This window comes from Salmo salar, chromosome 29 (assembly GCF_965601325.2).
Source record: "Salmo salar chromosome 29, fSalSal1, whole genome shotgun sequence".
Lineage (NCBI taxonomy): Eukaryota > Metazoa > Chordata > Actinopteri > Salmoniformes > Salmonidae > Salmo > Salmo salar.
In genome coordinates, this window is record NC_138319.1 from 30,248,923 (window position 1) to 30,265,000 (window position 16,078).

At 44.6% G+C, this 16,078-nt stretch overlaps 1 protein-coding gene across 1 annotated transcript in view; it reads right to left on the bottom strand.

The window, feature by feature from the left end:
* Nucleotides 1-948: 948 nt before the first annotated feature.
* LOC106590556 (uncharacterized) overlaps nt 949-16,078 on the bottom strand; it is a 26,343-nt gene continuing 11,213 nt past the window's right edge. The window contains exons 3-9 of the mRNA XM_082970793.1: nt 15,838-15,963; nt 14,696-14,845; nt 14,458-14,542; nt 7,337-7,521; nt 7,147-7,196; nt 6,080-7,064; nt 949-2,777 (exon numbers count right to left, since the gene is read on the bottom strand). Coding sequence (XP_082826919.1) covers nt 2,461-2,777; nt 6,080-7,064; nt 7,147-7,196; nt 7,337-7,521; nt 14,458-14,542; nt 14,696-14,845; nt 15,838-15,963 — 1,898 coding nt within the window. The 3' untranslated portion in view covers nt 949-2,460. The remainder of the gene's footprint in view (nt 2,778-6,079; nt 7,065-7,146; nt 7,197-7,336; nt 7,522-14,457; nt 14,543-14,695; nt 14,846-15,837; nt 15,964-16,078) is intronic.

Below are 16,078 nucleotides of genomic sequence, written 5' to 3' on the forward strand. Positions count from 1 at the left end.
ACAGCAGCTGAAAACATTCCAGTTTCAGCGTTTCTCTCTGAGATGTTTCTGGTAGTTTCCAGGTGAGTATCTGTTGCCCTGTGTCACCAGCAGCAAACCAGAAAACCTCATCCCTACAGGGAATGCCGTGTGTGTGTGTGTGTGTGTGTGTGTGTGTGTGTGTGTGTGTGTGTGTGTGTGTGTGTGTGTGTGCGTGCGTGCGTGCGTGCGTGCGTGCGTGCGTGCGTGCGTGCGTGCGTGCGTGCGTGCGTGCGTGCGTGCGTAAATCCTCCACTAGGTGGAATCCTATCACAGTTAGGTGTCAATGTTCTCCAACCATACACTGTTCAAAAAACCAGCCTCATGTTACACACTTCTCTCTTCTGTTCTGTAGAAGCAGCTGAGGACATCTCATTTAAACCATGTGCAGACTAGTTACAACTTCCTGTTTTCACAGACAACAGAAAATACCCTCCTCTCCTGGTGGGCCTCGGTGCCACTACCACAAAAACGCACACACACACACACGCATGCACGCACGCACACACACATAAACACATAAACACATACACACACACACACACAGACACACATACACACACATACACACACACACACACAAACCAGGGCCGAAATCAGCTTTGCCAGCCCTTCTCATGTGGTTATAGAGAAAACAGTCCAATCCTAAATGCTACACTATCTAAACTTGGCCTATGCTATGTTGGTCCTATGCTGCCAGCTGTCATCTTGTGTGATAATGAAAGACTGTCAGTCTGTCTGTCAGCATTGGGACAGTGACAGAAACTGAAGCCTGGCCGCATGTGTAATTAGCGTTGTTTTCACAGTCATTATGGCTCTGAGAGGAGATAAATAACTATTCAATGTAATTACCAGATAGTAGACAGTAAACCATGAAGTAACAGTAAGACTGCTGTCACAATGGGGCTGGTTGAAAAAAAACACAATGAATTTTTATCAAAACAGTTCTGTCATTTATTGCAATTTGATTTGAATCAATATGTACATTTTATTTACAGATATGAACAAGGTAAACGTTTCCACTTTCAACTCCTGAGAGCTTTATTTTATTGGTTAGCTATTGAATACCTGGTCTCAGACCTGGACTTGTGGAGCCAGATTAACAAAATGTCTCGGCTTACACAAACTTTCAGTTCTTAAGGAAGGTCAATATCTAATCATGAGTAGGTGCTTGATTATCTTGGTGGGTGTATCCTAGGTCAAGATTTCTTCATTAGTCCTACACCTGACAGCACAAAAAATGTTTAAAAAAAAACATTTACATGTATATTATACACTGAGTTCATAAACATTAAGAACACCTGCTCCTTCCATGAAATAGACTGACCAGGTGAATCTGGGTGGAAGCTATGATCCCTTATTGATGTCACTTGTTAAATCCACTCCAATCAGTGTAGATGCCCACAATGCCCACTGGCTGCAAAAGGCATGGATTTCTTTAGGGGGCATTAAGGCCACACAACGGGGATGTAGCTGGGAAATTCGAGGCATTATCAAGTGCTTGTCAAATTGTGAATGAGAGACTGATGAAGTGTGTACAGCCTGCACAAAAAACAAAGTACAGATCATGCCTTTCATGTGACTTTTTTTCAAATCATCATTAGAGTCGCATCATGCAGCCTTAAAATGTATTAGAAATCAAAACATATAGCCCGACATTTGTATCACAACTAAAGTTACACAAATAACTCTAAATTAAGCATATGGGAGTACTGTACCTGTTTCTTTGTTAAGCACTTAACACAGAATAGCCCCATGTGCCACTCCCTCAAATCGTTTGGAGAAAATATCCTTTATGTTTTATTCAGCTTTGTTCCATTAACCCTTTGTTCAATTGTATTCATCATTTTATAAAATATAAAATAATGCCACAGAATTCTAAGCAAATCTTGTCTGCTAAATGAACTAGTGTAGCCCAGAGCCATATGGCATAGCCAGATCAGGATCTAACATAAGGACAACTCAGAGTATGCTATTCTGTTCTTCTGAAATAGACTACATTTTCTTCATATCATGTTTCTTTAGACCACTCTAAAATAAATAATGGATTTACTGTGATGGTTTTGGCTATTTTACATGAATTTATTCAATTTTTAAAGGTCTGCATCAGTGGCTTGTAGGAAGTGGAAGCCAGGAGATGCTAAATGTGTTTATGTTAATTAACAGTCAATTACCGTGAGACAGGCAGTTATTTTCTTGACAATCACCAGCTGACAAAATTTCATGACCGCCAAAGCTCTACATGAGACTATTGAGAAACAACTACAAGGGCCAGATGAGGATCACAATCCTCCAGGTTCCAAGGCTATGGCCCAGTTCCAATACTTAACACCTACCCAGGAAGACCATGGACTATTGTTTGGAGTAGGTCGTAGTAGTAGGTTTTGGACTGCCTTCGCTCCTCTCGTGGTTTTATGGTACACCATCCACCATTTTCACGTTTCAATTCTCCCTCGGCCACTGATCAGTCACTTCCTGAACCGGCAGGTTGTCCTCCTGCAGTAGGGGGTTATGGGTAATGGAGTTTACTGAGGACACCACTGACGAATGGCTGACACTTTTGGAGGAGATGGAACTCTGGATCATCGGAGCGCTCTCATTGGCCTGTTCCTGGACGGGGCTTCCAAACACATCGTCTGGCCCCTCCCCCTCGTTGCCTAGAGACGTCTGGCTGACGTAGACGACGATGACGTCAGCGTTGAAGTTCATCACCTGACCGCTAGAGATGAAGGTGGTGTTGTTGTTCCCCGTCACCTGACCTGAGAGAGAGAGAGAGAACGAGAGAGAGACAGAGAGAGAGAGAATGAAAGCGATAGAGAAAGAGAACGAGAGAGAGACAGCGAGAGAGCGAGAGAGAGAGAGAGACAGAGAGAGAGATAAGGGGTCAGTTTAGCCAGCATGTTAGGGGCAACCCCAGATGACTAATAGTCAGTGGGCGTGATAATGACGGTGCACATTGACCACAGAAAGACTGTGGTTGGCTGCGGTACCTTTGACCATAGTCCTGATCAAGGACATCCTAACCATATCCTTTAACGTCAGAGTTTCAGTGTGACAAGCAGTTTTCATTCTATGTGAAAATGTCCAACTTTATTCAACCCACCACTTAGACATAGAGAAGTACAGTTTGTCAGAACATTATCACAGATGACATGTCCTGTTCACTACAGAAACAGATACTGTCATTAAATCTGACGTTATACAGTGGCAAAAAAAGTATGTGAACCATTTGCAATTACCTGGATTTCTGCATAAATTGGTCATCAAATTTGATCTTGCCCCCTAAAAAACACTCACAAAATTCAAGTTTGCTATTCACAAGAAGCATTGCCTGATGTGAACCTTATCTCTTTTACAAAAGTGTTCTCAGAAGACATAAGATTAATAATTGTTGACTTGCATAAAATTGGAAAGGGTTACAAAGTATCTCTAAAATCCTTGATGTTCATCAGTCCACAGGAAGACAAATTGTCTATAAATGGAGAAAGTTCAGCACTGTTGCTACTCTCCCTAGGAGTGGCCGTCCTGTAAAGATGACTACAAGAGCACAGCGCAGAATGCTCAATGAGGTTAAGAAGAATCATCAAGTGTCAGCTAAAGACTTACAGAAATCTCTGGAACATGCTAACATCTCTGTTGACGAGTCTACGATCCGTAAAACACTGAACAAGATTGGTGTTCATGGGAGGACACAACGGAAGAAGCCACTGCTGTCCAAAAAAAACATTGCTGCACATCTGAAGTTTGCAAAAGTGCACCTGGATGTTCTACAGCGCTACTGGCAAACTATTCTGTGGATAGATGAAACTACAGTTGAGTTGTTTGGAAGGAACACACAACACTGTGTCGAGAGAAAAAGGCACAACATCAAAACCTCATCCCAACTGTAAAGTATTTTCTGCCTCAGGGCCTGGACAGCTTGCTATCATCGACGGAAAAAGTAATTGCCAAGTTTATCAAGACATTCTTTTAATTTAACCAGGAAAGTCAGTTAAGAACAAATTCTTATTTACAATGACGGCCTACCAGGAAACAGTGGGTTAACTGCCTTATTCAGAACAACAGATTTTTACCTTGTCAGCTTGGAGATTCGATCCAGCAACCCTTCAGTTACTGGCCCAAAGGTCTGCCACCCCTACATTTTATTTTCAGGAGAACGTTAGGCTATCTGTCCGCCAATTGAAGCTCAACAGAAGTTGGGTGATGCAACAGGACAACGATCCAAAACACATAAATAAATCAACAACAAAATGGCTTCAACAGACGAAAATACGCTTTCTGGAGTGGCCCAGTCCTGACCTCAACCCGATTGAGATGCTGTGGTATGACCTCAAGAGAGCAGTTCACACCAGACATCCTAAGAATATTGCTGAACTGAAACAGTTTTGTAAAGAGGAATGGTCCAAAATTCCTCCTGACCATTGTGCAGGTCTGATCCGCAACCTCAGAAAACGTTTGGTTGAGGTTATTGCTGCCAAAGGAGGGTCAACCAGTTATTAAGTCCAAGGGTTCACATACTTTTCCCACCCTGCACTGTGAATGTTTACACAGTGTGTTCAATAAAGACATGAAAACGTATAATTGTTTGTGTGTTATTAGTTTAAGCAGACTGTGTTTGTCTATTTTTCTGATCTAGGTGAAGATCAGATCAAATTTTATGACCAATTTATGCAGAATTCCAGGTATTTCCAAAGGGTTCACATACTTTTTCTTGCCACTGTAACTTCCAGCTACTGTAGCATCAAACCTTGCAGCCAGACACCACACTGAGCCATCAGAACATTCAAATCAAGAGGAACAAACTTCTATCTGTTCCCTTATTTCCATATTCATAGATCACACTACTGATGGCATTTATAAACACGGCCGGAAACTTACAGACATCCATGTCTGATGGCGTCTGCTGCCCATTTCAACACACCTCCTCCTTTCTATCCCTCCCTCTCGCTCTCTCCCCATTTTTCTTTCCTTCTCTAGTTCCTTTTTTAAAACTCTTTAGAGGTGCAACGAGACCCCAGAGTCACTCTTCACACGTTTTTATACACACAGACACACACATCTATCATAACATATGTGTCAGTGTCTGGAATCACATCTGAAATAATTTACTGGAACTGTAATAGCAGTGTGGCCAGGAATACCTAGTGTCTCTGTTTACAGTAGACTGTCTAGAGTTGAACTACCCTAGAGAGGCAGATAACATAAACCGTACACATGGCATAGTAAGAATAGACAAAACTATCTGACCACATGATCGTGAAACATTTTAGTCTAAAGTGGCTTCCTCTCTTCATGTCCTTTCCTTCTTCCTTCCTCATGTGATCATGTGGAAGAAGTGTCCTTGCTTCGCTCTCTGTACTATTCTCACCTATCCTGCAGCTCTTTGTGAAGGAGAGGAAAGACAAGGAGAGGAAATCTCAATAGACTGTTGAGATGCAGCCCCTGTCTCTCCCTGTCTCTCTGAGGTGTGATCCCATGTTTAACCTCTGAGCGGGAAGTCCAGTTAATTACATGTTATTACTGCATTATGGGAAACTGTGTTTATTTGCTTATTGCTGCCTTGGGCATAATTCAAGTATACAGTGATTGATGAGAGTTTGAAAGTGTGTGAGTCTGGGTATTACTCAAGGGCTGTGTATTCAGATCACATCTTGTTTCAATTACACCTGTGGTCACTTTGAATAACCCTGTGGAACTCTGGGTAAACAGGAGTGTTCTGTGTGAGCTCACACTCAGAGAGTTAAACACCCACGCACACACCCAATCACACACAGAGAATGCTACAGCGTGTAATCACTGGCTCATCACACACATTCCTACTGTGTGGTCCTTAAGCGAACAGCAGGACATTAGGAGGAAACCAATACATTCATTTTGGAGGAACAACATTGAGATTTCAGAATCATCTTTTCACAGTCCTATACAGGTCCAATAAGTCAGGAGAAACACCAGTGGATTTAATTATCTTTCCTCTTTAACAATGGCTGGAATGTATAATGACATGTGTATTTAGCCTTTTTCTTATGAGTGTGGCACTGCTATAACTCTGCGCTGTATCTACCTGAGGTGAGTGCTGGTTCCGTGAGTTGACTCTGGAGGCTCTCAGGGGCACAATCCAGCTCCGAGCCCCCAGACGAGACCTTGTTTCCCCCACTGTCCCTCCAAGAAAGTCCCTGGTTTTGCTCACTGCTGGAGGCCTCAGAGGTCAGCTCGGACTGCCGGTCGCCCACAGTTACAGAGGTCATCGAGGGGTAAGGAGATATTGTAGAGGTCAAAGGGGGCATGGGTTTTGTGGTGGGGGTGGAGCTTATGCTGCAGTCCAGTCTGTATAGCTCCTCCCCTTTCCCCTGTGCGCTGTCAATAAGCTGACCTTTGATCTCTGACCTGACTTGGGTCAGCGGCGGGTAGAGGTCACATGAACGGTCATCGGGGGAGAGAGGGGAGGAGGTGGGAGAGAGGGAGAAGGGGGAGGAGATATGGCTGCTCCTCTCAGAGCTCTTCACTTGCAGGCCCTCTACCACCTTGGCCCTCTCCCTCCCTCCATCTTTCCTTTCATCCTTCTCTCCCCCCTTGCTCTCCCCCTCTCCTCCACAAGAGCAGGTCCCGAGGGTTCCAGGGTTGACAGCCTGGCTACAGTCTTCATTATCCCCTACCTCTAATGGTTCCCTGACAGACAACACACACACACAGGAGCCAGCCCACAGTGGAGACACACACACATCCTCTGGTACAACCTCCTCACACACACCGTCTGGAACAACCTCCTCACACACACCATCCTCAGAAACCTCCTCCGCCTCCCCTGACCCCTCACTCCCCACCCCCTCATCCTCCTCCTCCCTCCTCTCCTCCTTCCTCTCCTCCTCCATCTCTTTGGTGGGTGGCAGTTTGACCCGGTCACCAGGTGTAGCTGTAGGACAGGTGTGTGTGGTTTCTGAGGGGCTGTGAGCCAGGCCAATAAGACAGGTTGTCTCATGCAGGGTGCCGCTCTGACCCTGTAGTCCCCCTTCAACGACCCTACTGTGGTAGAGAGGGGCCAGAGTCTCCTGGAAAGAGAGAAAGACAGATTAGACTATTTGGTAACTGTTAATGCATGTCATCTTGACCACTAAAGAGAGTCTACCTTACCTGCTGTATCCTGGTCCTTTTCAGATTCTGGACACATGATCGTAAATTCACTGTAAGACATAAGAGGATGACATTAGTCAGTCATTTCACTCATTAGTCAGTCATTTTATGTCAAGACATATTTCAATAAAAGCAGAATTCCCTCAACATCATGGTCATATATAACAAATGTGATCTCTGCCTCAGGTACCTGAGAGTAGTCTAAGTTTTTCCTTGTAGCAGAAGAGCAGGAGGATGAGGAGACAGAGGACAGTGATGACTGACAGAACCCACAGTAGGAGCCAGGAGGTAGAGGCACCAGAGAGAGGGGGTCCACAGACAGCATCAGTCTGGTCACTCCCAGTCTGCTTGTCACTCTTCCCCAGACCGTTACAACTGGGAGGAGAAAACACAGGAGAGGAGAGGACACATTGTCATTATTTCTGTTTTTAGCAATCCAGGCATTCCATCTCTCTTTATCTCTCTTTTTCTCTTTCTCTGCTCTCTCTCTCTCTCTCAATTCAATTCAATTCGAAGGGCTTTATTGGCATGGGAAACATATGTTTACATTGCAAAAGCAAGTGAAATAGATAATAAAGAAAAGTTAAATAATCAATAAAAAATTAACAGTAAACATTACACTCACAAGTTTCAAAGGACTATACACATTTCAAATGTCATTATGGCAATATACAGTTTTATAATGATGTGCAAATAGTTAAAGTAAAAAAGCATAAATAAATAAACATAAATATGGGTTGTATTTACAATGTTGTTTGTTCTTCACTGGTTGCCTTTTTCTTGTGGCACCAGGTCTACTAGCATGTTACATGTGAAACAAGAGGAAAAAAAACTCTAGACCACCTTTACACCACACAGAGATGCGTACAAAGCTCTCCCTCGCCCTCCATTTGGCAATTCTATCCTCCTGATTCCTGCATACAAGCAAAAACAAAAGCAGGAAGTACCAGTGACTAGCTTAATACGGAAATGGTCAGATGACGCAGATTCTAAGCTACAGGACTGTTTTGCTAGCACAGACTGGAATATGTTCCGGGATTCATCCGATGGCATTGAGGAGTATTCCACAGCAATCACCGGCTTCATCAATAAGTGCATCAATGACGTTGTCCCCATAGTGACTGTACGTACATGCCCCAACCAGAAGCCATGGATTACAGGCAACATCCGCACTGAGCTAACGGGCAGAGCTGCCGCTTTCAAGGAGCGGGACTCTAACCCGGACGCTTATATGAAATCCCGCCATGCCCTCCAACGAATTATCAAACAGGCAAAGCGTAAATACAGGACTAAGATTGAATCCTACCACAACAGCTCCGGATGTGGCAGGGCTTGAAAACTATTGCAGACTACAAACGGAGCACAGCCGCGAGCTGCCCATTGACACAAGCCTACCAGATGAGCTAAATTACTTCTATGCGCGGTTCGAGGCAAGCAACAATTGTGCATGAGAGCACAAGCTGTTCCGGACAACTGGGTAATCATGCTCGCAGTAGCCGATGTGAGCAAGACGTTAAAACAGGTCAACATTCACAAGGCTGCAGGGCCAGACGGATTACCAGGACGTGTACTCCTAGCATGCGCTGACCAACTGTCAAGTGTCTTCACTGACATTTTCAACCTGTCCCTGGCCGAGTCTGTAATACCTACATGTTTCAAGCAGACCCCCATGGTACATGTGCCCAAGAACACCAAGGTAACCTGCCTCAATGATTACTGAACCGTAGCACATCTGTAGCTATGAAGTGCTTTGAAAGGCTGGTCATAGCTCACATCAACAACATCATCCCAGAAACCCTGGACCCAGTCCAATTTGCATACCGCCGCAACAGATCCTCAGATGACTCTGTTATAATCAACAATGAATACCCTTTTCCACCTGGACAAAAGGAATGCCTACATGATAATGCTGTTCATTGACTATAGCTCATCATTCAACACCATAGTGCCCTCAAAGCTCATCACTAAGCTAAGGACCCGAGGAGTAAACAACTCCCTCTGCAACTGGATCCTGGATTCCTGACGGGCCACCCCAGGTGGTAAGGGTAGACCACAACAAATCTGCCATGCTGAACCTCAACACGGGGGCTCCTCAGGGGTGTGTGCTTAGTCCCCTCCTGTACTCCCTGTTCACCCATGACTGCGTGGCAAAGCATGACTCCAACACTATCATTAAGTTTGCAGATGACACAACGGTGGTAGGCCCTATTCCAGAGACCTGGAAGTGTGGTGCCAGGACAACAACCTCTCCCTCAACGTGATCAAGACAAAGGAGATTATCGTGGACTACAGGAGAAGGAGGGCTGAGCACGCCCCCATTCTCAGCGACAGGGCTGTAGTGGAGCAGGTTGACAGCTTCAAGTTCCTTGGTGTTCACATCACCAACAAATTATCATGTTCCAAACACACCAAGACAGTCGAGAAGAGGGCACAACAATGCCCATTCCCCCTCAGGAGACTGATAAGATTTGGAATGGGTCCTCAGATCCTCAAAAAGTTATACAGCTGCACCATTGAGAGCATCCTGACTGGTTGACTCACCACCTGGTGTGGCAACTTCTCGGCCTCCGATTGCAAGGTGCTACAGAGAGTAGTGTGCACGGCCCAGTACATCACTAGGACCAAGCTTCAAGCCATCCAGGACCTCTTTACCAGGCGGTGTCAGAGGAAGGCACTATAAACTGCCAAAGACTCCAGCCACCTTAGTCATAGACTGTTCTCTCTGCTACTGCACGGCAAGCGTTAACGGAGCGCCAAGTCTAGGTCCAAAAGGCTGCTTAACAGCTTCTACCCCGAAGCCATAAGACTGCTGAACAGCTAATCAAATGGCTACCCGGACGATTTGCATTAACACCCCCCCCTTTTTATGCTGCTGCTACTCACTGTTTATTATCTATTATCTATGCATAGTCATTTTACCCCTACCTACATGTACATATTACCTCAATTACTTCAACTAACCAGTACCCCCGCACATTGACTCGGTACCGGTACCCCCTGTATACAGTGCCTTGCAAAAGTATTCATCCCCCTTGGCATTTTTTCCTATGTTGTTGCATTACAACCTGTAATTAAAATAGATTTTTATTTGGATTTCATGTAATGGACATACACAAAATAGTCTAAATTGGTGAAGTGAAATGAAAAAAATTACTTATAAAAAATGCAACAAAAACTCGAAACGGAAAAGTGGTGCATGCATATGTATTCACCCCCTTTGCTATGAAGTCACATAATTAGTTAAATAAAGTCCACCTGTGTGCAATCTAAGTGCCACATGATCTGTCACATGATCTCAGTATATATACACTGGTTCTAAAAGGCCCCAGAGTCTGCAACGCCACTAAGCAAGGGGCACCATGAAGACCAAGGAGCTCTCCAAACAGGTCAGGGACAAAGTTGTGGAGAAGTGCAGATCAGGGTTGGGTTAGAAAAAAATATCTGAAACTTTGAACATCCCACAGATCACCATTAAATCCATTACAAAAAATGGAAAGAATATGGCACCACTGCAAACCTGCCAAGAGAGGGCCGCCCACCAAAACTCACAGACCAGGCAAGGAGGGCATTAATCAGAGGCAACAAAGAGACCAAAGATAACCCTGAAGGAGCTGTAAAGCTCCACAGTGGAGATTAGAGTATCTGTCCACTTTAACCCATACACTCCACAGACCTGGGCTTTACAGAACAGTGGCCAGAAAAAAGCCATTGCTTAAAGAAAAAAATAAGCAAACGTTTGGTGTTCGCCAATAGGCATGTGGGAGACTCCCCAAACATATGGAAGAAGGTTATCTGGTCAGATAAGACTAAAACTGATCTTTTTGGCCATCACCTCTCATTACCCCGAGAACACAATCCCCACAGTGAAGCACAGTGGTGGCAGCATCATGCTGTGGGGATATTTTTCATCAGCAGGGACTGGGAAACTAGTCAGAATTGGAGGATGGTGCTAAATACAAGGACATTCTTGAGGGAAACCTTTTTCAGTCTTCCAGAGAATTGAGACTGGAACGGAGGTTTACCTTCCAGCAGGACAATGACCCTAAGCATACTGCTAAAGAAATACTTGAGTGGTTTAAGGGGAAACATTTTATTGACTTGGAATGGCTTAGTCAAAGCCCAGACCTCAATCTAATTGAGAATCTGTGGTATGACAACTTCTTAGGGCTAGGCGTCCCGCTAGCGGGATAAATTCTGGTGCAACTGGAGGGTGCGCAATTCAAATAAATAATCATAAACATTATGGATATTAAACATTTGGGTACATACAAGAGTCTTATATCGTTGAAAGCTTAAATTCTTGTTATTCTAACTGCACGTTCCGATTTACAGTAGCTATTAGAGCGAAAGCATGCCATGCGATTGTTTGAGGATGGTGCCCCACATCAAAATATTTTTCCCCCTGCACAGGTTTCATAAATTCACAAATAGCGTTCAATATTCACTTACTTTTTGAAAATCTTCCTCTGATTTGTCATCCAAAGGGTCCCAGCTATAACATGTAGTGTTGTTTTGTTAGATAAAATCCTTCTTTATATCCCAAAAAGTCAGTTTAGTTGGCGCCATCGATTTGAGTAATCCACTCGTTCAACATGCAGAGAAAGGACTCCAAAAATCTACCCCTAAACTTTGTTTCAACAAGTCAAAATACTTTTCTATTTACTCCTCAGATACCCTAAAATGTAATCAAACTATAATATTTCTTACGGAAAGAAGTATGTTCAATAGGAAACCAATTTTACCAGGTGCGTCTTGTCTTCATGGCGCGCCCAAACACAAATTTCCAAGACTCTGTCCCTGTACTAAATCATTCTTAATCATTTTGGAAGTTACAAGCCTGAAATCTTGACTGCTGACAACCTGTGGAAGCCATAGGAATTGCATCCGGGGAGCTAGAATTATGCCCCTATACTTTCCCCTATACAGTACAGCCCTATACTTTCCATTGTAATTTCCATTGTATGGTCTCTCTCCCAAACAAAATTCTGGTTGGTTTTTCTTTGGACTTTCTCCTACCATATCTATTGTGTTATATTCTCCTACATTATTTTAACATTTCTACCAACTTCAAAGTGTTTCCTTTCCAATGGTACCCATTATATAAATATCCTGGCTTCAGGGCCTGAGCAACAGGCAGTTTACTTTGGGCACATCATTCAGGCAAAATTTGAGAAGAAATAATGGCCCATTATTTAGAAAGTATTTTTTCTTCTCTGTGATTTTACATACAAACCAGTGTATCTGCTTTGCTTCAACCTTGGTTTATAAAGACTCATTTATTAGACATTTGGGAGAGCACACACCTGACATGTTGAGAAATTTTAACAAACCCAATTTTAACAAACCCATCCAACTTGAAGGAGCTGGAGCAGTTTTCCTTGAAGAATGTGCAAAAATCCCAGTGGCTAGATGTGCCAAGCTTATAGAGACATATCCCAAGAGACTTGCAGCTGTAATTGCTGCAAAAGGTGGCTCTACAAAGTATTGACTTAGTTTTTTTGTCTTATTTCTTGTTTGTTTCACAATAAAAAATATTTTGTATCTTCCAAGAGGTAGGCATGTTGTGTAAATCAAATGATACAAAATGTATTTTAATTCCAGGTTGTAAGACAACAAAATAAGAAAAATGCAAAGGGGGGTGAATACTTTCGCAATTCACTGTATAGCCCCATTATTGTTATTGATTTGTTGCTCTTTAATATTTTACTTTTGTTAATTTAGTAAAAATTCATATTTTTCTTAAAACACCATTGTTGGTTAAGGGCTTGTAAGTAAGCATTTCACAGTAAAGTCTACACCTGTTGTATTCGGCGCATGTGACAAATAAAATTTGTTTTGATTTGAAATCTTGCTGCTGTGATGGCACACTGTGGTATTTTCCCCAATATATATATATGGGAGGGAGGTTATCAAAATTGGATTTGTTTTGGAATCCTTTGTGGGTCTGTGTAATCTGAGGGAAATATGTGTCTCTAATATGGTCATATATTTGGCAGGAGGTTAGGAAGCGCAGCTCAGTTTCCACCTCATTTCGTGGGCAGTGTGCACATAGCCTGTTTTCTCTTGAGAGCCAGGTCTGCCTACGGCGGCCTTTCTCAATAGGAAAGCTATGCTCACTGAGGCTATACATGGTCAAAGCTTTCCTTAAGTTTAGGTCAGTCACCGTGGTCAGGTATTCTGTCACTGTGTACTCTCTGTTTAGGGCCAAATAAAATTCTAGTTTGCTTTGTTTTTTGGTAAATTCTTTCCAGAACCAGCTTGCTTAAGGGACTCTTCTTTAGGTTAATCTCTCTGTAGGTGATGGCTTTGTTATGGAAGGTTTTGGAATCGTTTCCTTTTACGTGGTTGTAGAATTGAACTCTCTTTTCTGGATTTTGATAATTAGCGGGTATCGGCCTAATTCTGCTCTGTATGCATTATTTGGTGTTTCACGTTGTACACTTGTTGTTTGTGTACATAGATTTTATAACGTCATATGTTTTTCCCTCAGCACCACAGGCCTTTTTGGGTTGGATGGTTTGTATTTTGTCCTATAGTTCATTCAATGTAATTGGAGAATCCAATGGGTTCTGGTAGTCTTTAGTAGTTGATTCTAAGATTTGTATTTGATCATGTATATGTTTTTGCTGTTTGTTCTTTGTGATAGAACCAAAAAGATTGGAGAAGTGGATTATCCACATATCTCCATATTGGATACTCTTCGTGTTGTTGTTTGTTTAGTGTTTTCCTATTTTCCCAGAAGTGGTTAGATTCTATGGATTCTTCAGTTACATTGAGCTGATTTCTGACGTGCTGTTCCTTCTTTTTCCGTAGTGTATTTCTGTATTGTTTTAGTGACTCACCATAGTGAAGGCGTAGGTTCAGGTTTTCTGGGTCTCTGTTTGGATAGGTTACTCAATTTCTTTCTTAGGTTTTTCCATTCTTCATCAAAACATTTGTCATTGTTTTACATTTTCTTAGGTTGTCTGCTTGAACGTTTAAGATATCTTTCACTCTCTTTCTCCATCTCCCTCTTCCCCACATCCCTCACCCTCTCTCTCCTTCTCTCTCTGCTCTCTTTCCCTCTCTCTCCCTCTCTGTTCTTTCTATTGGTTCACCACAGAGCCAGACAGTGGTAGAAGCAGCTTTGTGTTCCGGGGAAGTGGTGCGGCATTAGTCAGAACACTGATGCGGTGGAGCTTTGGGCGCCTGCAGAACCCTGTTCCTGTCTCACTTGGGCACACTGGACTAAAAATACGAGCACCCAGGGAAAAATCTGTGTATGACGGGACATGGTGTACAGTATGTGTGTGTGTGTGTGTGTTAACTCACTTGGTCCACAGACTGCATGGTTCCATAGAGGTGTTGGGAGAAAAATGTCCTCTCTTGCACGCAACACAAGTTCTCCTGCCCGACTCTGAGTTTAAAACACAGACAACAGAGGAGAAAGAGTAACCCAACTGGACTGCTGACAACAGTAGCGACACAGATGTGTATGTGTGTGTGGTTTTGTGTGTGTGTGTGTGTATATATGCATTCCTGCATGTGTGTGTGTGTATCTCTCTCTCACCAGTGTCAGTCTCCAGTCCATATCCTGGTCCACAGGAAGGAATCTTCTCACAGAACTCACAGTTGATGGGAGAACACTGTAAACCAGGTTTACACTGACAGGGTACTGCAGCCAGGCGGTTACTGGGCCTCACACGGTTAAAGCCCTTACCTGGAGGCCACACACAGGTCAGGGGTTAGAGGTCAGCAGACACCATAGACATCAGCATCTCCAAAATGCTTGTATAAAATGTCAGACAAACACCAGTTGAAACTGACTAGAAAACAAAGCTTCAGCAATAGACTACTGACTCCCCCAGCTAGACTCCTGACTCCCCCCAGACCAAGGCCCAGTCACCCAGCTAGACTCCTGACTCCCCCCAGACCAAGGCCCAGTCACCCGGCTAGACTCCTGACTCCCCCCAGACCAAGGCCCAGTCACCCAGCTAGACTCCTGACTCCCCCCAGACCAAGGCCCAGTCACCCGGCTAGACTCCTGACTCCCCCCAGACCAAGGCCCAGTCCCCCAGCTAGACTCCTGACTCCCCCCAGACCAAGGCCCAGTCACCCGGCTAGACTCCTGACTCCCCCCAGACCAAGGCCCAGTCACCCAGCTAGACTCCTGACTCCCCCCAGACCAAGGCCCAGTCACCCAGCTAGACTCCTGACTCCCCCCAGACCAAGGCCCAGTCACCCAGCTAGACTCCTGACTCCCCCCAGACCAAGGCCCAGTCACCCAGCTAGACTCCTGACTCCCCCCAGACCAAGGCCCAGTCACCCGGCTAGACTCCTGACTCCCCCCAGACCAAGGCCCAGTCACCCAGCTAGACTCCTGACTCCCCCCAGACCAAGGCCCAGTCACCCAGCTAGACTCCTGACTCCCCCCAGACCAAGGCCCAGTCACCCAGCTAGACTCCTGACTCCCCCCAGACCAAGGCCCAGTCACCCAGCTAGACTCCTGACTCCCCCCAGACCAAGGCCCAGTCACCCAGCTAGACTCCTGACTCCCCCCAGACCAAGGCCCAGTCACCCAGCTAGACTCCTGACTCCCCCCAGACCAAGGCCCAGTCACCCGGCTAGACTCCTGACTCCCCCCAGACCAAGGCCCAGTCACCCGGCTAGACTCCTGACTCCCCCCAGGCAAAGGCCCAGTCAACTACTGACCTGTGTCACAGAACTTCTGAGGCAGACACTTGGTCTCGTTGGTCCAGTCAGGCTGGTACTCATCACTGCCACACGGACGACACTTTGTGTCAGAGTACCCAGCACACTCTGCAAACACATAGGACCCTGGGGGAGAGAGAGCGGGTTAGAGGGAGGCCAGACTGGCCCGCTGGTATTATCCCAATACGTGATTTCCAATGCTTTCTCAATGGGAGTCGTACATTTGACGGGCCGACGGATA